The sequence below is a fragment of the Siniperca chuatsi genome, linkage group LG10, assembly GCF_020085105.1.
Source record: "Siniperca chuatsi isolate FFG_IHB_CAS linkage group LG10, ASM2008510v1, whole genome shotgun sequence".
Taxonomy (NCBI): Eukaryota; Metazoa; Chordata; class Actinopteri; order Centrarchiformes; family Sinipercidae; genus Siniperca; species Siniperca chuatsi.
This window is the reverse complement of record NC_058051.1, coordinates 17,393,734-17,416,860: the sequence shown is the minus strand read 5'-3', so window position 1 is coordinate 17,416,860 and position 23,127 is coordinate 17,393,734. Positions and strand designations below refer to the sequence as shown.

Sequence of the window (23,127 nt, the reverse complement as noted above, 5' to 3'; positions counted from 1 at the left end):
AGTATTACATAGTATTTCAAAAATACTTTATTAACATGTCTCATCCAGACATTCAACACATCCCACTCCTGTTTGTAAAACGTCGTCACAATCAACATTTTCTCTTGAACTATGGCGTTTGATGTTACATACATAGAGGCACTGTCCAGGAATTAGCCCAAGCCCACAACATTCTGACGTCTATGGATCTGAATGTACCGGATAAAAGAAAGATCACCACAGTTGTAGCTTATAATGGTGGTAAGATCAATATAGGGACCATTAAATACACTTATTGTGTTCAGGGCTCTTCCATGACAGGACCTGTTATGTGATATTTACCGCATCTCTTTTCTCCAGCCATGATACAGAAACATACACTAACTGCATCAGAGGGCTGCATGCAAGAAGATGAGGTGGTTTGATGATTCTGTCACTTAGTGATGAGAATACACATCTAGAGAAAATTACTTAAGTTTGAATTGTGGTTGCGGCCACTGACAAAGTTGCTCTCTGGCTTTTCATCTCAATTCTGTTGCAATTTCTTGTTAAAATCTATGAAAAAGCACCTTTATGAAGCATTGGTGTGGAAAAAAAAAAGTCAAATTTACCATTTAAGTTTTGAGCCCAAACACACCACAATTGTTCCCAGACATACACATCCTCTGTTTATCAGTTGGCCCCATTTGAATGATCTTTAAGGGATACCTAGATAAACATTTTGACCGGACACTGGCTACCACTCCGATATCCTTGTTCTTCCAATCACATTTCAAGGAATGTCCCTTGTGTGTTATATAAAGGCCTATTACGCACCAACAAAGCACCAATTTCAAATAGTCAAGAGAGCTACTGGTGGTGAGCCAAACTGAGGCACATTTGTAATAAAGTCTGAGCTGTCAATCAAGTTGTCAGTTAGAAATTTTATTAAAAATGTATACACAGAATGGGTCTGTAATCTGTCTCAATATCAATACGGCTGTATGCATCCATTATCAAAATCAGTATGCACTTTTATCAAAATCAGTATACAGTGATGCATAATGACTGTACACTGGATCTGAATCAACAGTACAGAGTTCAGACAGGAGGCTTGTTTGGGGAAGGCGTTGGTGATGTCTTGGTACAGGCAGATCTTTCAGAGCCAGTGTGAGCGTGACTCAGAGTATTGTGTCCATGACAATAGACCACTGTCTCCAGTGCCAGTTTAAGCTATCGCCATGGGAGAGAGACACAGCAAGGTGCAGTCCAAAACCTCTCCACACAAATAGTCGCTGCTGCTTCAGTTTATGTAGGTTTCTGTGGATTAATGCCATGTGAACAAACTCTAAATTTAGTCCTTTATATCAGAATATAAATCTGGGGGAAACAGAGATCTGCTGACTCAGCAGTTGGTGAAACAGGACTTTAAGGGTGTAAAATTAATAGTGCTATGAGAAATAGGTAGATTGTGACTGAAGCTGATGTATAAAAAAGGAGACTGAGTGGTACATGCAGGTTCAAGAGAAGCAGGGGTTCCATACTAATTAAAGCAACTCTAAAACTGTCTGCAACTTGTAGCCGTGAGCTGAGAACAAGATAGTCAGTGAGCATGTGAGCTACAAGACCCTTCTCTGTAAACAATCTTAACACAGAGCCAGACGCATGATATATTTGTAAAGTATACGCACATATAAATACAAACATACATTCATATAGGAGGAAGGGACAGGTCCTTCACACAAACAGGCTGGTATTCTGGTGGAGGAAAACAAAACAGCAAACAAACAGAAAACAAAACAGTGTGTGAGTAGCAGAGGAAATAGAGTTAAAAGAAAAAGCTGATTTGTTTTGATTTAAACAGGTGTGTCAGTCTTTCATATTCTCCTGTGGCATTTCTGCATCTGTGAAGTAAGTATAGTCCACGGAAGCCATTGATTTAAGGTTTCTCTTAAGTTTGCTCTGCGTGTGTGTGTGGGGGGTCTTCCCTCAGGTGCTGATTGGCCAACAAACTCCGTCCCTTCACAGTAGCTGGCAGCCACCCCTCTTCTTGCGCTTGCGGACCTGCAGCGCTGCTCTGGTGGCCATCTCAAACACCTCCCGCACACCATCTTTGGTCTTGGCGGAGCACTCCAGGTAGCCAAAGGCACTGATGCGGTTGGCCATGTCTCTGCCCTCCTCAGGCTTAACCGGCTCCTGGAGGTTTAATGTACAGACAGTGGGTTAAAAGGAAGCTGCAGGTTTAGACATTAGACAGGGAGATGAGTTTTGGGATAAGTAACACAAATGCATACAGAAACACACACCTGTTTCATCTTGGCCAGCTCCCTGCGTGTGTGTTCATCATTCCTAAGGTCCTTCTTGTTACCCACGAGAATGATCGGGACGTTGGGACAAAAGTGTTTCACTTCAGGTGTCCATTTCTCGGGAATGTTCTCTGGGAATGGGGAAAAAAAAAAACAACTCAAGTCACTGTACAGTAAGTTCCAGACTTTTCTCCCTACAAGGACAGTTGGGAGAGGCGTTGTCATTTCCCTTGGGACTGTACAGACATAAACATTGAGAGGTCACTGACTCCTCCCTGATACATGGCTGTGTCTGCTAGCCAAAATCTGTGCTGTCTAGAAGGAGATGCCAAGCAGCGATAGAGTGGGCATGCCATCTGTGGCATTGCCCATATCAACACACTGTGGGAGAAAGCCCAAGGGCTGAAGTCTTTGTAAACAAGACATTTTCTTTATGTTTGATCTGGTTTTTGAGGGCCAAGAACACCCAGATCCTAGCCTGAAATACATGTGTCATATTCTGTGTATGCTTCCAGAGAATGCCATCATATTCTTGAGCCCCACATGACAATAGCAGCTAGGTTATAGTCTGGAAATGTGTTCATCTTGTTCTCATTTAATGTGGAAACAACTGTATTAAAACCCTTAAGAGTCTCTATTAAGGATACACTAATCAGAGTCAATCAAGTGTAGGTCAATCTTGGATACTCTAATGACTCTATTGTTCAATCAACTTCTAATTGAAAATTAAAATTTACTTTTTACTGTATTTAAGTTGTAACTTCCCAATTTAAATTGCTGTATGAAACAGTCATGTGTGGAATTTCTTAATTTACTGACTTGTGTTACTAAACCAGAACAGGAAAGCAGACTAACCTGTATTAATTTAATCATGCTCATGTCTAGCTTCTTCTCAATTGTTGAAAAACAAATTAAATTCTGCCCAAACTGAAGGAACATAACCAGTACCCTAACTACACAAGGTCAAAAATAAATAGTTTTTTATTTTTTAATCAATATTTTAAATCAGGTTTACACTCTTCTTTCTATGTCAAGTCTAATGAAACCCTGGTATGATGTCAAGAGTTTTGCTTTTTAATTCCAGAAAAATTACTTTACTGGGACACAACAATTTTCTAAAATGTTACTTACAGTTTTACTAAATGGGTAAGCAATTTGTATCCAGCCTTACCTAAACTGTCGGGGCTGTCTATGGAGAAGCACATGAGGATAACATCTGTGTCGGGGTAGGAGAGAGGCCTCAGTCTGTCATAGTCTTCTTGACCTGCTGTATCCCACAATGCTAACTCCACCTGAGAAAGAAAGAACAAAATAAGTTATGCAAGTGGTCGCTAGCACAGAGCACAATTTCATTTACATTATTAAAATAAGGTAGGATATTCCCACTTCATTGACAGCAGGATGAAGAGGGGGAAAGTGAACAGAGACAAGGAGAATATGGGCAACAAGAATAGAGACAGAAAAACTGGAAGGAGAAAGGAAAAAGAGGATTTAAAACAATTCATTCCTCCACTGTCAGGCCTAAAAAGCAACTCCCCAGAGGTGGAGATAGCTCCCACAGGCTTTTCTCAGGCTGTTAATCAAACTGTTAGCAGTCCCAGAGTGCCTGACCTGCTCTAGATAAAACAAATTCCCAGCAAATAATCATTTGTTTGAGCTCAAAAAGAGCTGTAGCACATGCACTGCAACCCCAAAGCACCATATAGGAGCGTCTTATACACAGTAGCCTAGAAGTGTCATACCATGCATACATCATGTAGCTTTTGACTGTAAAAGTCTCCTAAATGACTGTTTAGCTTTAACTGTAATCTTGACCTAGCCTATCCTGCATCCTGCTGTTTTAATTCTAAAGTAACCTCACCCGCATTACAATCACAGCTGGAAATCTTCGCCCACTACAGCTGAGAATTGGGTCAGTCGTAATTGTCCCCCGGAAAGCAACTACAGAATGTTAGCTGTTCATCTGGACTTTTCTGACGTCTCCCTACACTCATGTCTTGCCAAGTCTTTCTAGTTGGCTGACAAACTACTGACCTTGGCAGGACTGGCTAGCCACACTGCCTTCTGACTTATAGTCCAGCATAGACGGGGGCATTTTCCAGTATGAGAGACAGTGGACTGAGCTGTACCACATCTTCTGTCTGGGAAAGTGTGCAACACCACACCATGACAAAGCTGTGTCCATTTCTGCTGCTTTTAAATTCTTTTACCACTAGGTGTCTCTCAGGATCCTCATCTGTAGTTTATTTTACCACCATGCTGCCTGCCTGAACTCAGCCTTCTTTTTTCTTAGTTGTTGTAACCACAACTAATTATAATCAGAGAATGATAAGTAGGGACCAGCTGTGAGTTCAACAGTGACACATATTCACTACACCAAATACAGTTTAAAAAACCACACTTGAGAGGCTTGGAGTACAGTCAACTTTGTATTATACAGCACAGGAAACGCTGGCCAGGAAGGTGGGACGGATCCATTTCCTGTTTTTGGCTGGAGGTCTGCTGCTTTGTAACAATGCAAAGACCCAAGGACTTGCTTACAATACGCACTTATCCCCATCGGCCTTGATGGCACGTGGTTCTCAACCCCCAGGGCCAACAGGGTCACATTTTTAACACTACAGCAGTTTATGCAGTAGTAGTAGTAATAGCAGCAGTTTAATGTGTCACATAAACCTGCCTGATCTGAGGAATGTCTCTAATTATCAGTGGTGGGAAGATCTACTTGAGTAAAGGATGTGAGTATGAGAGTCAATAAAACAATGTAAAAGGTACTCCATTACAAGTAAAGGTCCTACATTCGAAATCCTATTTAAGAAGTACAGAAGTATTATCAGCAAAATTTCCTTACAGTATCAAAAGTAAAAGTATCCATAAAATGCCCCCTATGACTGATACATTATTATATATGACATTATTAGATTGTTAATAATGATGGAACAATGTGTAAGCAGCATTTTACTGTTGTAGCTGGCTGAGGTGCAGCTAGTTTTAACTACTTTATACTACAACAAGGTAGTTATATCCAGTGGTTTCTAGCCTAGGGGTCGCGCCCCTCCAAAGGGTCACAAGACAACTGAAATATTTTGTGAAATATTAGATAATATGACATTTTTTGGCCTTAAACAGTTATTTAAATGAAACATTTTGAGAAGTTTAGAGGGGAAATGTCTCTTCTGGAAGACAGACATCTAAAATGTGACAAGGAGTCCCAACCAGACTTTTTTTTTTTTTAAAGGGGTCACAAGCCAAATGGTTGGGAACCACTGGTTTAATCTTACCAATGTGTTATATTTTAATATATAAGCTTATCATATGTGTTTTAATCTTATTCTGTTAAGTAACTAGTAACTATAGCTATTAGATAAATGTAGTAGAGTAGAAGTATAAAGTAGCATAAAATGGATATACTCAAGTATACTCAAAATTATACTTAAGTACTGTACTTTAGTCGGGGTGTCACAATTCTCCAAATCCATGATTCGATTTGATTTTCGGTTGTACATTCACAATTCGATTTAAACATTTTTTTCCAGCACTGACGGCTTTGCCATTGTTAGACTATCAAGTCTTGAATTGTAACGATCTTCTTTAAAAAGATAGGCTACATAGCATCAAGTGTGATATAATTATTATTATTTTTTGGGGGGAATGTACCACACTAAAGGCCATATGGTCAAATTTATAATATAACAATATATATGCAAAATGTAATAATAACTTATTTCACCAGTCAGTTGGGAACAAACTGTTAAACACAAAAACAAACAGAAGAGTCACTAGATGGCAGAAGGGTACTTTACAACAACAGTTTGAGTTTCCTCACCTGCAAAAAGCCACCAAGACTGAAATTTCTAATCCTGTCAATGATGTCCTTTTCCCAGTCAAATCTATTTGTTTATGATTCCTAAGAAGATGTCCTGCCATATTTGTCGTGTTGCTTGAGGTGGCGTATGGTACCCACGTGTAACATTGTCTACAAACTGTAGTTTTTTTTAATCTGTCATCAGGAGGATTTTCCAGATCTGTTGTTTCTCTGACATCTCCGACTCGGCAGTGGCCATGGTATCTCGAAAAGTGCAGCTGCAGGCTACCGGTAAGCTACGCGGTGTCGTCTTTGAAGTGTTGCTTTCTTTTTCTTCGGACACGCGCCGGATGTGCGTGGGTGTGGAGAAAGAAAAACAAATTCTGAGAATCGCCGATCCTCATTTCGATTTAGAATCTAAATCGTGACACCCCAATACTTGAGTACTTGTACTTTCCACCACTGCTAATTATTCATAATCATCTAACCAAAAGGAATAAAAATGATATAGTACCTGTTTGCCATCAACTTCAATGTCAGCAATGTAGTTCTCAAACACAGTGGGGACATAGACCTCTGGGAACTGGTCCTTACTGAAGACGATGAGCAGACAGGTCTTCCCACACGCACCATCCCCAACTATCACCAACTTCTTCCTGATAGCAGCCATCTACAAACAGAATACACTTGGGTTAGTTTATATATTAAGGACTGAGATGCATAAGAATGACCAAACAATCAGTAAACTGATGAGAAGCAAGTCTCTTCAAAACAGAGGACGGAGGTGAAACAATCAAACCAGAAATAGTAAGAGTGAGAGCAAGGAAAAAAAAAAAAGAGATGATGAAGTCTGTTTTAGAGCCGCACCCTCTTCCCTTTCCTGGGCTGCGTCCTGTGTGTGAGGTGAAAAACAGTCGGGCTGAGGGCGCAGCACTGGTCTGGAAAATCAGTGGGAGGGAAGAGAACAGGAGGAGAGGCACAGTGTTGGGAATGCTGCAGCCTCAGTGCTCTACACACTGCTGCACATCGCTTCTGACACAATCACATTAAAAACGATCCTTAATGTGTCACTTCTACATCCCTATGGCCACATGATCTACAGCTCTTATTGGTTTTTGTTGACACCTCTGTATTGCGCACAAATTCTCTCCCATTCTCTTTGCTTGTATCCCTGAAAGGTGTGTATATGAGTGAATTGCCAGAGAAGGATTATGGCTGCGCACACACAAACACACAGATCAATAGCCATCTCCCACAAGCTGACAATAATGGAGAGAAGGCAGTAGGTGATGAGAAAACATACTGGTTGCCTGCCAGCAGCATCAGCTTTCAGCAATCTAAGACTACCGGGACCAAAACAAAGATCTACACCTCTGCCATCACACACACACAGCATCCAAATCCAAATGGTGGCAAAATACACCCTAATTATTTAAAGCAGCTATAATCAACAGTTTTATATTAACAGTGGATCACATGATTACTTGTATGTGAAAGTTGTCGCTTGCAGTGATGAACCCACAGACAATTATCACCTGACAGCAGTTCTCAGCTCTGGGGAGCTTTAGGGTCTTTCAGCTCATTATCTTATCTTTTTGGCCACAGCAGACAGCTGTTTTCAGTGAAAAACCTATAAAAACCCACTGTACACTACCTGCTCAGCACAAAGCATCAGACCGACAGAGTTAGTGACTAGCTGGTCAACATAGTGGAGCATTTAGCAGCTAAAGAGCCAGATATTTCCCTCAGGAGTTGGTAGAGACCAAAAACAGAGCTAAAAAAGTGAATATTGGACTCACATTGGAAACACGACCCCAAATTAATGATAATGTTGCACTGTATCTACTGGATGTGTAAATAGGCAACTGCTGGCTCACAAGATCGCCTATGTGTTGGGCTTGTCTGTGTTGTGTTCATAGCTCGTTTCACCTACCAAATGACCAAAAGTCAGTTATTGCAGTTTTTGTTTAACGAGCCATTAAGTAAAACAACTTTTCATGTAGAGTAAAACACAAGACGTGACCCAAGACAGCAAAAAAATCTAAGCACTTGTAAAAATACTTTTTTCAGTCCAGATCAACAAACCAACAGATATACTAGTAACTGTAATAACCCTAACAGTAACTTTGCAGCAAAACTGTGTTTACCGTCCCGTAGCACATTCATGCTTAACAGTTGGTTCCTCTGAAATGGTCTGTGGGTGGGCTGGAAAGGTCCTGTTGATACAAAATTTCCATAGAAACTAAAGCCAATTAAATTCTTACAGGTAGCATGGTGGCCCCTCTATACAGAGTGACCAAAACAATTTATTCTGTCATTTAAGAAAAACCCTGCAGGATACATTATATTTTCTTCAACTTTGTTAAAAAAGAAAATGATCCCTAAAGACAACCAAGAAGACCCAGGTGTTTGTGTATGTTCAAGAGTGAAATGGGCAAACTTCATTTGATCCCCTTAGGTTGTATTGGCCTCAATCATTTCTACCTTCACCAACTGTAACAACAGCAACCATTTTCACCATAAGACACATTAAATCAGGCCAGTGTGTCTCTGGAGAGAGCCACCTGTTCTCTGTAATAGCAGGCTGCTGCTGCTCCATACATCATACTGTCATTGCCAGAGGGAAGATGCAAACACAAACACAAACACACACACACACACACACGTCATTGACAGCTACCGTGCAGCCCCAGAACGCTTCAGAAAAGGGTCTAGTCCGACAGATCTTGTGCTGTGACAAAATAATGCAGCTTACTGACGACGATAGCCCTCGCAGCATGCTGCCTACTGTTACAGTGGCAGCACACGGCGCTTAGTGGGGGATAATGGCCCCTTCCCTTTGCATTAATGTGTGTGCACACTGTGCCAGTACAAGGACAGGGACTCCAAGGACTTCTTCCCTAAATAAGATCTGATTATAAAAAGGTGTGTTCTGCAGTGCTACCCTTCAAATGTGACATGAATCTACTCACTTTAACATTTATATGATATATGGTTATTTAATATTCACACAAAATATAACTAATGTCATCAGCATTTTTAGTGAATTTACTGTACAATATCAAAATCAAACCACTGCACTAGAAACATAAAACAAAAGTAACATTTTTTTCTGTTACAGTGACTATGCCTTGTTTACATCTTGACCAACGGTGCTCCTCAAATCTTTTAAAAAGCCAGCCAGATGAGATACGTAGTCACAGATGTTTAAGGAAGAAAGACAAATAGACCTGAAACATTAAGTCAATTAATCTATAAATTGATCAACAGAAGATTCATCTGTAACAATTCTGATAATCAATTAATCATTTTTCAAGTAAAAATGGCAAACAAGACCTAGTTCCAGCTTCTCAAATGTGAGGATTTGTTGATTTTCTTTGTCCTATGTGACTGTACATGGTATATCTTTAGGTTTTCGACTGTTGGTCTGACAAAACAAGACATTTGAAAATGAAACGAGTTAATCGAGAGGGACAAGGAAGTATGTTTTTTTTTTAAACTATTAAGATCTTAAATATGAGATTAGGAAAGCCACACTAACTAGCTAGCTATATTAATAATTCTTTTTAGTACTGAATTCAAACCCAAACATAAGAATAGTCCTACTCAAAAACATACACGTTGGGTACATTGAAGAAGTAGGTGGTGATGTAAGAATTTCGCAATATACATCTAATTGAAAATAAATCAAAGAGTAGAAAAAACTTGAACTCATTACATCAATTAATCATTAACCTTGTCGGACTTTAACCCACACTCAGTGACATTTAGGTTTAAGAAAAAATGTGCCAGACAACATAGATGTGAGTAGCCAGCTGTTAAGCTGTGGAGCATCAGAAATTATTTTCTTTAAGAGTGTGTTATGGTTTCATTGCATTTACTATTAACTCATGAACTATCCATATGTATGCTCTTAATGCAGAGTTAACACTTCCTGTTGGTGGCTCACAGTAAAAGCTTTTCAGCTAAGAGAACAGCGCAAGACTTTTCTTATACAAAGCTGCAGGAAGTCCTCAGTTCACCTCAGGGTCACCTAACAGAGAATTTGTTGGGTGCAGGTGCTTAATGTGTTTTGTGGATTTTCCCATGCCATTTCTGTCCACATTTGCCTTCCTCACTTCCTTACTTTGCTTCCTTTAAGTGACTTCCTGGTAAGACATAAACAGTAGTAAGGGAGGAGAGAAAATGAGTAACAGGAAAGACAACTGGAATTCACCCATTTTGTCATTTTCTCTCATTCTCCCTCCTTGAGTTTCTCCCCTCAGGTCACTTCAAATAAGCTTTATTAGCACAAGGAATCCAACACAACCAGTCCCTGCTCTTCTTTTCCCCCCAAGTCAGACAGCTCGGGCTCACTGTGGGATTTCCATGTTCCTTTTAACAAGAGTCTGCTGAAGGATAGTTACAGTGTGTGTGAGGATTTATGGAGAGCAGACACCCATATAACAGAGTGGAGGTTGTGCGATTTTATGCGAATATTATGGATATAAAAACAATACTACCTAAGAAACTTTTCATCCATGGCCTTCAAGTGAGTTTAACTGCATCTTAAAATTATACTTAAATGTTATTAATTATATTACAATGGCTACATTAACCTCATTAAAAGCAAGTGAAATGCACCTAAGAATATCATCTTACAGTGCCTGCAGCTATTCATTGTTTTGCCATTTACTTTTCTATTACGACACTCTAATTTGTGTTATATTCAACAATCAATAATTAAGTCTGCCCTGGATTTTATGTTGTGGTAAGTAGGACTCTGTCAGTGTTATGGGGGAAATCATTTTAAGAGAAAAAAACCCCAGTCCAATTACACATAAATAATTTAAATGAAGATCTGTGTGGTATTGAAATCACTCAAAAGCAGCAATGAATTGGAGACAGATCAAGCCAGTCACATACAGCTGCGTAAATCTCAGTGTTACAAAAGAATAATGGGAACCCAAAAATGCACTGAAACCATATTCTGAGTCATAGTGTAGAGAGACATACAGTACCTGCACGCACACACCAACCTTGAAGAGACAGGTCGTATAACTGTGCAGGAGACTGCGTGTTCACACGTGTATTAGAATGAATGATCCTGTCTTGCATAATGTTTGTCCCTGTGTGGAGTAGGAAAGGACAAAGTTCTCATTCCTAGCACATGCAGCGCAGACGCTTATTTCTCCCTAATTTGACTCACCCCTGCACTAGTAACACATTAGGCAGTTTTGTTTGTTAGAAGTGGTAGGGTGTAAAAATAGCATAAAAAAAAGCACTCAGTGAGCTCCAAGAGGGACAGTAAGATAGAAACTCTCTTCTTGAAGTATCAACCAGTTTCTAATCACATGGATCAGCAAACACAAAGTATTTACACCAACCCTGCACTGTATTTAATTATAAGCAATAAAACTCATATTATTAAATGTCATGTAGGCTTGTACCAGTCCAACTCAAGCAGCATCATTGTACAAAGTACATTGCTGAGAATTTGCGTGTTTTCCCGTCAGTAACTGGGCAAAACTTCCCAGCTGATAAAATGCCTTTAACATAAGATCCAAGAATATTAGACGTATGTAAATGCTTAAGGCAAGAGCTCAAAAGATCAAAACCAACAGGCACCCACATTGTTACTGTACATGTTTTACTCATTACACTGTGATTAAGTGTGGCAAAAACCACAACAAGGGATGTCCTGAGACAATCCACTGGATAAGAGCTGATCCAGGCATTTATTGATGGATCCATGCATATTATTTAAAAAGGTCCAATGGATTTCCATCTTTTCTTGGTTTGTTTTGGATATGCCAGCTGTTGAAAAATGTCCCGCTGTGCTTCGTTAAAAAAGTGGAACCGCACAGTGATGTAAGTAGATGATCTATGTGTGGAGAACAGCTGTTTCAATTAATGATATGTGCTGGAGCAAGCAATGCAATCAGAGCTGCTTTGGGTAAAAAAATAAAAAACAAATTAAAAAAGTGCCTCTGTTTCAATGGCATTTAAAATGCTGCTGATTGTTGACTGCTGCATTTAAACTTCAATATTTTTGTTCTTGTGTGGGAAGCTGTCCAACCTTCCTGCCACCAACAATAAGAGATACTTCTCTCTTCAAGGCCAGTCCCATTATACAAAAAACTACAGGACATTATACAAAATATTATAAATTGCTTTTTGACCTGAATGTGGTCATAACCACATAAGTGGAACCCTACTCAACTTTTGCTGCAACGCAATGTGCTGTCATCCAGCAAGGCGCTGCTGTGTGAATTAAATACATGCAAGCGCACATTCCTGGTGAATTACTTTGTAACATGAACAGCATATTTCTACTGTTTACCTCATGATCGTGGTGACAAAAGATAAACTAGTTGCCGCCGTGATAATTTTCGCTGTAAAATCCTGTCCCAGAGTACTATAAACCGCTGTGCAGTGTTTTGTCTGAGAAAACTTGGAACTCATGGATCTGTTAACTAGACTTCGTAGATCGTATTTCATGTCTCTCCAGTACCTGAAACAAATGGTACCTGAAATGGAGGGCTATTTTCGATCTGAAGGCATTGGCATGATACGTAGATGACTCTTTGCCACATGAACTTGACTTGAGTGGCCAAGTCAAGCTTGGACTTTAACTCAGATGGAAATCTACACAGACCTGAAGGTATCACTTCACCTTCCCATCCAGTTTGACAGAGCAGCAAGGAAAATATGGAGAAACTGCTCGAATCTTGGCGTGCAAAGAGTCAAAACTGCGATCACTGCAAGTGATGCTAGATAGGGTCTAGATACATACATGGGTAAAGGAGATTTCAGTTTCATAAATTCACCAAGTTAAGTCCTTTTCCCCTATTTGGCCAAATGCTAAGGGCAGTAGATACAACATCTCTGACCTTGACAAAACATGTTGCCAGAAGTTACTGAATAAGGACAGAAAAGGGTAAATATAGAATTTCAAGAAGAAAATAACAGGATTTCAGCTGCTCAGCAGACCTGCATCTGACCACAAATTAATAAATATGTCCTTCCCGTTTTTATTTTCCTTGGAAAGTCACACAAGCAGCTCTGCCAGGATCATCCCGTCAAACAGAAACTAGCTGCACACTTGCAGGTGACGTATGAGCAAAAATGTTAACTGTTAGCAGTTCAGGTATTGACACACTGATTGGTCAAAGCAGCAAAATGCATTCCACATGATGATTAATAACAGGCCACTGAATGCTCACACACAACCCTGTCTGACTGTGACGTAAGCTATAAGGAATGTCTCACCCACTTTCAACACCCCTCACCCTTTTTCTTCTAAACACACAACGTCCCTCCCCCCACCAGTATCTCTCGCTCTCTTTCTCCTGGTTGAAACGTTGAGGTCGGGGTTTATACATGACGCCCACTCTACCATGAAGATACAGTACACGTGTGTTCATATTTATGTTTAAGCTTATATACACCTTACTGTTCCCAAATGCCCAAAAGTTGTTGCTGTTCTGTTGATGGTGGTACATTACAAATAAGCCTAATTCTTGCTCTAGTTCACACAGTGCCGATTCAAAGGCTAGCAGGTTAAAATGTATTTTGGAGAGGTGAGTCCAAATTAAAAAACTGCAGCCAACTGCTGTTGGTTGAAAACTGCATTTCAGCTTCAGTGTTTTGGTCATGCATGAAGGCTTGAGGCTGTCTAAATCCTGTCCAAACCTTCCTGCCACGACGGATACACACAGACACTCCTCCCCAGACTTCATACAAAATACTATAGAAATATATTCAAAACATTAGCTGAAACGATTAATCGATCAACAGAATACTACTCTACAACTATTTTATTAATCGATTCATTGCAGGAAAGTAGGAATTCCACAAATTGCGCTGATTCCAGCTATTTTCTGATTTTATTTACACTGTCAAAGTCACAATGTGTTGTTTAAAAACAAACATTTATGCATCAGATATCATTTTTATTCCACAACTTCTTCTTCCTCATCATAACATTATACCCACAATGCAACTCTTACTGCAAACAGTGAGTCACATATTTGGGTCTGTTATACTTCACAAGGCTTGTAAATTCAGTGTGACATGAGAGAAGAAGCAATTCCCAAGAACTTGCTACAACCATAACACAACTGGTGTTATGAAATGTAACAGCGACCTCACTAATGGTTACAACTATAAACCAGCCCAAAACCACCATTTCTGTTTTAGTGGCGTTAAAGCGGTGTGTTCGCGGTAAGTTGCTAACTAGTTTGTGAAATACTTTGCTGGAAAGTTAATAAACAATGAACCCATCATTTTCCCTTTCAATATAACTGTAATATAACCCTGTCCCTGACAACCGTCACATCACTAATGCTTATCACAACTGTTTGCAGTGTTAGCGAGTTAGCTAGCCAGCTATAGTTTGTCAGTGAGTAGCAGATTGAAAGGTAAGCGTCAAAGCATCTCTTTATCATTCTGCAGCTCAGCAGACGACGGTGCGGTGGTGGTTTGAGTCTGTTGAGCGTTGACTTCACGCTACATTGTTACCTAGTTGGTGAGATGCAATGCTGGAAAGTAAATAAATAACATCCCAATATGGGAGTCACAGGAGCCTGCTTTTTCACCGGATACATTGAACATTTCCCCTCAACGTTTATAACCTGTTTACTTTATTTTTATTTATTCTTTATTTACTCAATGTGTACATGTATTTGTTTAAGAAAGCAACCTTCTCCTTCAACCTCCTTTGCATAGGCATATCAGTGCAAAATAGGTGCACAATCCACATAGAAAAGGTCTACTTTCATCCCAGCTCAAAAATTCAATATATCGGCTGCCGTATCTGTGAATGTTTCCCCTCTACAATCAGTATCAGTTTCAAAAATCCCATATTGGTCGGGCTCTACTAACAAGTGACCTCACTTGGCAATTATCAGACTGGAGCCATGAAAGGCTTTATACAACTTTTTTCACATATGCAGTAGTATTCCCCAAGACCTGTAAACAGACTTTGATGTGTAAAATCGGTGAAGATCCCCTTTAAAAAGGAAAACATTTAGGGAGACGCAGGCTGTACTCTCTTAACGCAGAGCTATTTAGTTGACAAGTACTGCTTTATTAATTTTCGTTTAGACCTACTTAAGGCTAAGTGTGCACTGTGGAGCTGCATTATGTAGGGAGAAACAAATTAAATATATCATTAAAATATATACATACTGGATCAAACTGATTGGAAACGGGGGCGCAAAAAAAACTTGATTAGGATGTAGATAGAAAATACTACTACTACTGTAGTACTACTGTTCGATCAGATTTTTTCTTTCTCTCCTTACAAAACATAACAACCTTTTGACTGAGGCTGGATTAGAGAAATAAATGTTTGTAGAGAAGTTGAAGCCAAGCTCAAATTTTCAAGGTTGAATCAAACTTGAGACCTGAAGTGGCTGCTCAGGATCCAGGCCAGGGAAGCAGCTAAAGTCAGAGAACCTAGTTGGAGCCCAAAATAGGACAGAGCCATTGAGATTCCACCAGCCCAGTTTATCACAGTGCACACAGCTCAGCTCAGAGCAGAGGACGAAAGAGGGAAATATCACACAGAATTATCCTTTCATCCGCCCCTGAGCCCCTGAGGTGTGGTGGTCAAAACTAGAACATGAGCGTGCTGTAGCACAAGCAACAGATACAGAGAAACTTAAAACATACCAATGTGTATTAGGTAAGCCTTTGATTAATATTCCATGAGTATGAAATATAATAAACGGATGAATTAGTCATGGAGTGGATTGGGAACTGAGCTAATCAGGATTTGGTTAGAAATCATGAATGTATTTCTGCTTTCCAAGACTTTCGCACAGGCTGCTGTTACAAGCTTATAAAGTGTGCATATTTACGGACACACGCCGTCTTAGCAGGACTTGATTGTACCCTGTTTCTTATTATTTGTTCCTTTCGCTCCCTCTCTTCTACCCATCCTCCTCCAGTCTCTTGTTCTCAATCTGTCCTTGTCTCATCCTTTCCCTCTCTCTCTCTCTCTCTCTCTCTCTCTCTCTCTCTGTGTTGCAGTGTGATGTCACCATCAAGGAGCTAATGTTGCGTATCCTTAGGGTGCTGCATTCCTCCTTTCCGGCTCACGCAGCACAAATGAAAGCTGAAATACATGTACGCAGCCTGGATATGGTCACCACCCCCAACACCTCGACAGTTTTTCTCATCTGTCCAGTCCATCTGTACCTTACAGCTATGTTAAGTGTCAGGGCGCTTAGGGATGGGGCTCAGTAGCATTTGATCAAATCGAAAATCAGAACAGTCGCCACTCTGTTGATCCCTCCTGAACTACAAAAATGCATAGTCCACTCACAGTCGTACAGTGGCGTTAACAGAGAGATGTGTCCTTTCACAAACAATCTTTGGCTGAATACAGACGGCAGAGAGCACATTAACCAGAGAACAGCCAAACTTTTCATTGTAGCCGTTACAGAATTAACTAATGATTAGCTACAGCCGATTTTATTTGCCGCAGGTGGTGTTTTAACCAGCGACAGTCAGCTAAAAATGAGAAGTCTGCTACCTATATGTTTTCCATTGCTCTTTGCTAATAAGAGATAAAAGGTTTGATAAGAGCTTTGTTAGTGTCTGAGCATAATAAATCTGGGTATTTTGCCAAACGGGAACTGGGTCCAAAATAGAAATCAGAACCCATCTACTAATGTAACTCAGAAGAAATGTTTAGCTTTCTGAATTGTCCTTTTAGGGACTTCCTGAAACTGCAAGCACCAAGATCCAAACAGGAAACTCTCCCAGAGACTAACCCCCCCCCCAAGAGGATTTTATCGTCAGCATGCTGTCTATGTGTGATACACACCTACAGTCTACAGACACAATTTTCCCTGCAGACATGTTTGTCACCCTCTGTCAGATAACTAGGAAATAGAAACAGTTAGAAAGCCTAAACTCAGCGTTTTCCTGTGTTCTCTGTGTAAAAGAAACTGAAGTCAAATTAGTTTTCATTGACACTGGCCTCTTTGGAAACCACCGTTGATGGAAAGTTGTCCAGACTAATCTAAGACAGGATACTGTGGAGCATTGTGTTTGAACACCTCAGCTGATAAGCACCTACAGATTAGCAACGCACATACCAGCAGCTTGCCATAGTATGAGTGTGAGCTGTAGGGATGGAAAAACTGCCATCTGAGCAATCCCCTTCTGTCCATACACTTCCTCCTAACTCTTTGCTTGGGAGAACTACTTTAAGCGTACTTCCTATGTTCACCATCTCTGGAGCTCGGGCTGGCACATACAATAGGCGATAAATAAAACACTTATAGCAGGTCAGCAGTAGAGAGCATGCCAAGGGGAACAAAATGAGGCGCAGCACCAGGGTGAAATGGCCTCTAGCGATCCTGGAATATATGGAGCTTTTGAGTTGGGCTGAAGGCTGTTGTACTGACCTACTGAACTATTCAGCTGTTTTTTGTGATGACCTCAATACGGCAAGAAGAAACGATTAAGAGCTCATATGCTAGAGATGGAAGATACACTATCACAATGTGAATTTAGTCAATAAGAGACAACATGTCTTCTTATTTTAATTAGAAAATTAGGATATTTGCGGGGATGTCCCAATCACGTTCTTTTTGGCCCAGATCCGAGTCCTTTAATACTGGGTATCAGCTGACACCAAGCCTGATACTTATATTTACCTAAATGTTGATTAAATATGTATCTGGCATGCTGAAATAACAGTTGGTAGCCTTCTAAATTCGGCCCACCTTATTTTTCACGAGCTATTCGATCCAAATACTGAGGGTCCCGATTCAAAACTATAAAGTTAATCAGCTTAAATTATTGACATAATATAGATTGTTCTTTTTCCCTAAAAGGATGATACCATGTTTAAGAAAAGTGTACTCATTTGGTGGCCCACCTCCAGTATAAAACACTGCAGAAAATCATGATGTTATGATGTTGCTATTTTATTAAACTACTAGTGAAATGACCTATGGTTTGGAGCTGAAACGATGAGTTGATTAATCAATCAACTGAAAACCAATTGGTAACTACTTTGTTAATTGATTTGATTGATTAACGTTTAAGTCATCTTTGAAGCTAAGACACCAATCACTCTCAGGTTCCAGCTTCTGCAATGTGAGGATTTCCTGCTTTTATTTGTTCCATATCATTGTAAACTGAATATATTTGGCTTTTGGACAGTTGTCACTATTTTCTGACATTATATAGACCAAACTATTAATCGAGGAAATAATTGTCAGATTTATCAACAATGATAGCCCTACTATGGTTGTTTTGACTTGGTTGGTCATCATATTTACATTACTACGTTTTTTCTGCATATTTTGTTGTGTAGTCCGGTGTAGCAGTAGTCCTACAATATTGTTCCATAACTGAGAAATATATTTAATTTGGGCTTTGTTTATACACTACGTGCTCAGAAAACCTTGCAAAACATTTAATTAGTCAATGTTTTGATCAGAGATATTCAACTTCATCATTTCTCTAATTAATTTCTCTAATTACATTTTTGCAAGGATTCCTCTGTGTGTGTGTGTGGTCTTTTTCTTTTCTGCATAGGAATATATCCCACCATCTACAGTATTTGTATGTGCTAGCCCACTTCACACAGAGGGGCTCTGGATTACATCACCTATTAGCAGCAGACATTATGACTTCGGCTTTTATGTTAATGTAGTCTAGACGGTGATGGTGTGCAAGATGGCACCACGGATGGCTGCCTCTGTGTTTTGGTGCCCATTGTTTTGTCTGCTTGTAAATTCACTTTTCTGCTGTGATACCCGGCGCTCTTTCACCAGAGAAGAGCTCATGAACATCACGGGAACTACACCAGCAGACTTATTTCTGCTTCCATCAGTGGAATTATTAGACATTCTGGTCAAAGGTGCTCTCACCCTTGCTCATGCAGTGAAACGATGAAGGAGAGGAGGCGTGCCGGTGCGCTTGTGCGCCCCAACTTAACAAACCCTTCTACTCCCCCTGTGAGTTTGTTTCATTCATTCTGGTCAGTGTTTACATTCCACCGCAGCACGCAGGACGCACAGCGCTCCACGTCATGGTCCTCCTGATTCCTGCATACAGGCAGGCAAAGCTCTGTAAACCTGTTGTGAGGACATCAAAGCAGTGGACCAGTGAAGCTACGGAGGACCTTCGGGCGTGCTTGGACTACTTGATTGGGATGTTTTCAGGACTGCTACCAACAGTCTGGATGAGTTCACGGAGGCTGTGACATCATACATCAGCTTCTGTGAGGACTGCTGTGTACCATCACGCACCAGGGTGAGTTACAACAACAACAAACCCTGGTTCACAGCTAAACTCAGACAGCTAAGGTTGGAAAAGGAAATGGGGGTGGAGCTGGACTCTCTGGCGGTGGTGTCAGAGAGGACGATGCTGGCCAAACTACATGCCATCTTGGACAGTGTCTCCAACCCACTCCATGACGTGCTGGTCAAGCAAAGGAGTACCTTCAGCGGAAGACTCATCCCCCCAAAAAGCACCACAGAGCGCCACAGGAAGTCATTCCTGCCTGTGGCCATCAAACTCTTTAACTCCTCCCTCTAAGTGTCAGTCTGTATGAAGTCATTAAACTGGACATTGATCATTACATCTCTGCAATACTTGACATAATTGTGCAATATTCTGTGTAATACTCCTGTGCAATATTTTAGTTTAAAAATTCCCTATTTATTGATATTGATATTGCTCATACCGCTATTAATGCTGTGCAATATCCTCCGTCTCATTATAACCTTAATAAGCTACACTTAACTTGACAGTTCATGCACTATTACCTTATACCGTATTATTATCATCAACCGGTAAACCCACTTGGTACTTCACACTTATTTTATTTTATACTTATACCCACTTGATACTTAATTTATTTTTTGACCTGTATTATAGTGTATTATATTTTTTGCTAGTACTTCTATTTCTGTGTGCACTGACGTAAAGGCGAGCTGCTGTAACAAAAGAGTTTCCCCTCAATAAAGTATTTCTGATTCTGAAAAGGCGTTCAGGAGTGGAGACAGGGACAGGTTTAAGGAGTGCTTAACCCACGACTGTGCTTCTGTCTGGAGGGGGCTCAGACAGAACAACAACTACATTCCTAAGCCCCTCCACTCCATTAACGACTTACGCCAGGCCAACCAACTGAATGAGTTCTACTGTCAATTTGAAAGACAATGGGACAGTCCTGACACCATCCCCCGCAACCCCATCCACCAGCTTCAGCCCACTACCTCCCCCAATTCAGCAGAGGTCTGGGCCTCTCCACAACTAACCACCCCAGAGGCCCACCCCCCTCCCCTACTGCAACAACGACTCTCTCCATCCTGGAGAGGGACATTAACAGACTGTTTAGGAGGCAGAACCCTGCAAAACAGCTGGACCAGTCTCTCCATCCACCCTGAAGCACAATGCCGATCAGCTGTCATGCCATGTGCCAGTCTGCTTCAAATCCTCCACGATCATCCCCGTTCCCAAAAAACCAAGGACCACAGAACTTACTGACTACAAACCCATCCCCCTGACCTCTGTAGTAATGAAGTCTTTTGAGTGCCTTGTGTTGTCCCACCTCAAGGCCATCACATACCCACTTCTGGGCCCCCTGCAGTCCGCCTACAGAGCCAACAGTCTGTAGACAATGCAGTAAACATGGCCCTCTACTTCATCATCCAGCACCTGGAGTCTTTAGGAACCTACACCAGAATTAGTGGATTCCAGCTCTGTTACAGGACAAGCTCTCCCAGCTGAATGTGCCTGACTCCATCTGCAGGTGGATAACAGACTTCCTGTCCGACAGGAAGCACAACTTGAGGCTGGGGAAACATGTCTCAGACTCCTGGACCATCAGCACCGGTTGCCCCCAAAGGCTGCGTTCTTTCCCCTCTGCTCTTCTCCCTGTACACCAACAGCTGCACCTCCAATCACCAGTCCGTCAAGCTCCTGAAGTTTGCGGACGACACCACCCTCACTGGGTCATCTCTGATGGGGATGAGTCCGCCTACAGGTGGGAGATTGACCACCTGGTGACCTGGTGCAGTCAGAACAACCTGGAGCTTAATGCCCTTAAGACAGTGGAGATGGTTGTGGATTTCAGAAACAGCCAAGCCCCACCATCCCCCCCCGTGTGACTCCCATGTTGACACTGTGGAGTCCGTGGCGCCCCCCGTTATACATTAATACTGCAAACTTTTGCACACACATGTAAATGCGTATAGTGTATTGCACACACTATAATTTAAATAACAGTCATATTGTACATATTCTTTATTATTATTTTCTCATAATATTTCTTTTAATATTCTTTAATATCATATTGTCACTTTTATAGTTATTTTTGACCTGCAGTACTTGCTTTATGTTTCTTCATACTTTATATATACTATGTATGTCAGGCACCAAAATACCAAAGCAAATTCCTCCTATGTGTAAACCTACTTGGCAATGAAGCTGATTCTGACTGGAGAGTTCCACAACATTTCCTGCCACTGCATTGTCACTGATTTGTGTTGTGTGTACCAGTGGGTAACACTTCCACTTCTGGCCACTACCTGCAAACAGCTTGGTCAGCAATCAGCTGTTCAGCTACAATGACATCATACTTTCTCCTTTAGTAGCCACACAAACACTTCAAGAATTCACACATACAGGCTATGAAGAAATATTTTATGTATTCTTCTCCTGGATATGTGTCTGCCCTTTAACATCCTGTGTGTGTGTGCGTGTGACAGTGCAGAAACACAAATGGGGGTAGTCCAGTTGATGCATGACAGGTTTCGCTTTGGTTCACGCCAAATACCGGTAGTGCATTTTTGCTATGGGGAACAACCCAAGACAAGGGAACAAGCCTGTGAGAGATATATGAAGGTCTGCGCTACAGGAGCAGAGCAGCACAACAAGGGTGTGGTGACTCGGAGAGAGGAATTTCCTCGGGGCAGACTAATGTTTTGACAGTTATTCAGAACAGGGGAAGAGGATAGACTTTTTGAGCACATAACCAAAAGAAAAAAGGTCACGCACTCGGTTAGCCTTAAAGTGTTTTGATATGTTTTGCTTTCCAAGAATCCCTGTCCAGAGGAAAAACATCCGATACCACCAGCTCCCGTTTACTGGCCAAACAGGTTTCCGAGGAGAAAGAGGCGATCAACTTTTTTACAGCGAGTAAAGATCGGCTCTGCCTGCCTACACAGCTTAAGTCCATATAATTAAATTACGCAATCAAGTATATTATGTGTAGAGAAAGGGCTGGGTTTGTGTGGTAAGAAGGCTGATATGATCCATATCTCCGTCAGGATGTGGCTGGATAGAACAAAACGGGAGTGTCCCCAGTTTATGATACTTTTCCTTTACGTTTCTATCACCCACACGTCGAAACACTTCTGCCATTCCGCCGGAAAACTTCTAAACAAGTAACAGGTTTCAACTCGCCGAGCTGCTGCTGGTATCTCGCCTCATTAACGTGTCTTCTGAGAGCGGTGGTCGTTAAACTAGCCTACTTTTCCTTCAAACCTCAAACTCGCTTTACTATCTCTTCGGCGCTTGTAAAATGAAATGAAAGTAACAAAAGGCCACTTTGTTCTCTTACCTTTCCCACAGTGTGCTTTTAAATGCCAAAGACCTCCGTGTTCCCCTCCTGCTGTCGCCCTTCCCTTGAAGCAGCAGTAATCAGGGTGAGCGGCCAAGGAAGCGACCAAACTGATACTCACAAGACCCTCCCATAATGTTGCATTCAAGGTCCCCCTCGGAAACTTACCATTTCCTCGGACGCTCAGTAGTAATAGGGCTGCAACTAACGATTATTTTCTCGATTAATTGATTACTTGCTTTGTATATATAATATAGGAAAAAGTGAAAAATGCCCATTATAATTTCCCAGAGCTCATCATAACCTATTCACATACCTTTTTTTTATCTGACCAACTGCCCAAACCCCATATATATTCAATTTGCTAATATTTATGATAATCCTCACATTTGAGAACAGGGAACCAGAAAATGTTTGATATTTTTGCTTGAGAAATGACTGAAACGATTAATCGATTGTCAAAATAGTTGCTGATTAATTTC

The 23,127-nt window shown here is 40.9% G+C and overlaps 1 protein-coding gene across 2 annotated transcripts; it reads right to left on the bottom strand.

The window, feature by feature from the left end:
- Positions 1 to 9: 9 nt before the first annotated feature.
- Positions 10 to 22,801, bottom strand: LOC122882438 (rho-related GTP-binding protein RhoA-D). 2 transcript variants are annotated; one of them, XM_044209794.1, is made up of 5 exons: positions 22,646 to 22,801; positions 6,584 to 6,739; positions 3,436 to 3,556; positions 2,265 to 2,395; positions 10 to 2,154 (listed from the first exon to the last, which is right to left on the bottom strand). In XM_044209794.1, the coding sequence occupies exons 2-5, from the start codon at positions 6,737 to 6,739 to the stop codon at positions 1,981 to 1,983; spliced, it is 582 nt and encodes a 193-aa protein (XP_044065729.1). In that variant the 5' UTR covers positions 22,646 to 22,801; the 3' UTR covers positions 10 to 1,980. The 2 variants fall into 2 exon arrangements, with proteins under 2 accessions (XP_044065729.1, XP_044065730.1); XM_044209795.1 differs by lacking the exon at positions 22,646 to 22,801 and adding an exon at positions 11,070 to 11,102.
- Between the last annotated feature and the right edge of the window lie 326 nt (positions 22,802 to 23,127).

Bases quoted from the DNA above. Each gene is read 5' to 3' on its own strand.
- LOC122882438 (XM_044209794.1), bottom strand. From the start codon at position 6,739: ATGGCTGCTATCAGGAAGAAGTTGGTGATAGTTGGGGATGGTGCGTGT. The intron at 3,557-6,583 runs GTACTATATCAT...TTTCTTTCTCAG, and splicing joins TTGAAGTTGATGGCAAACAG to GTGGAGTTAGCATTGTGGGA. The intron at 2,155-2,264 runs GTGTGTGTTTCT...TTAAACCTCCAG, and splicing joins AGCTGGCCAAGATGAAACAG to GAGCCGGTTAAGCCTGAGGA.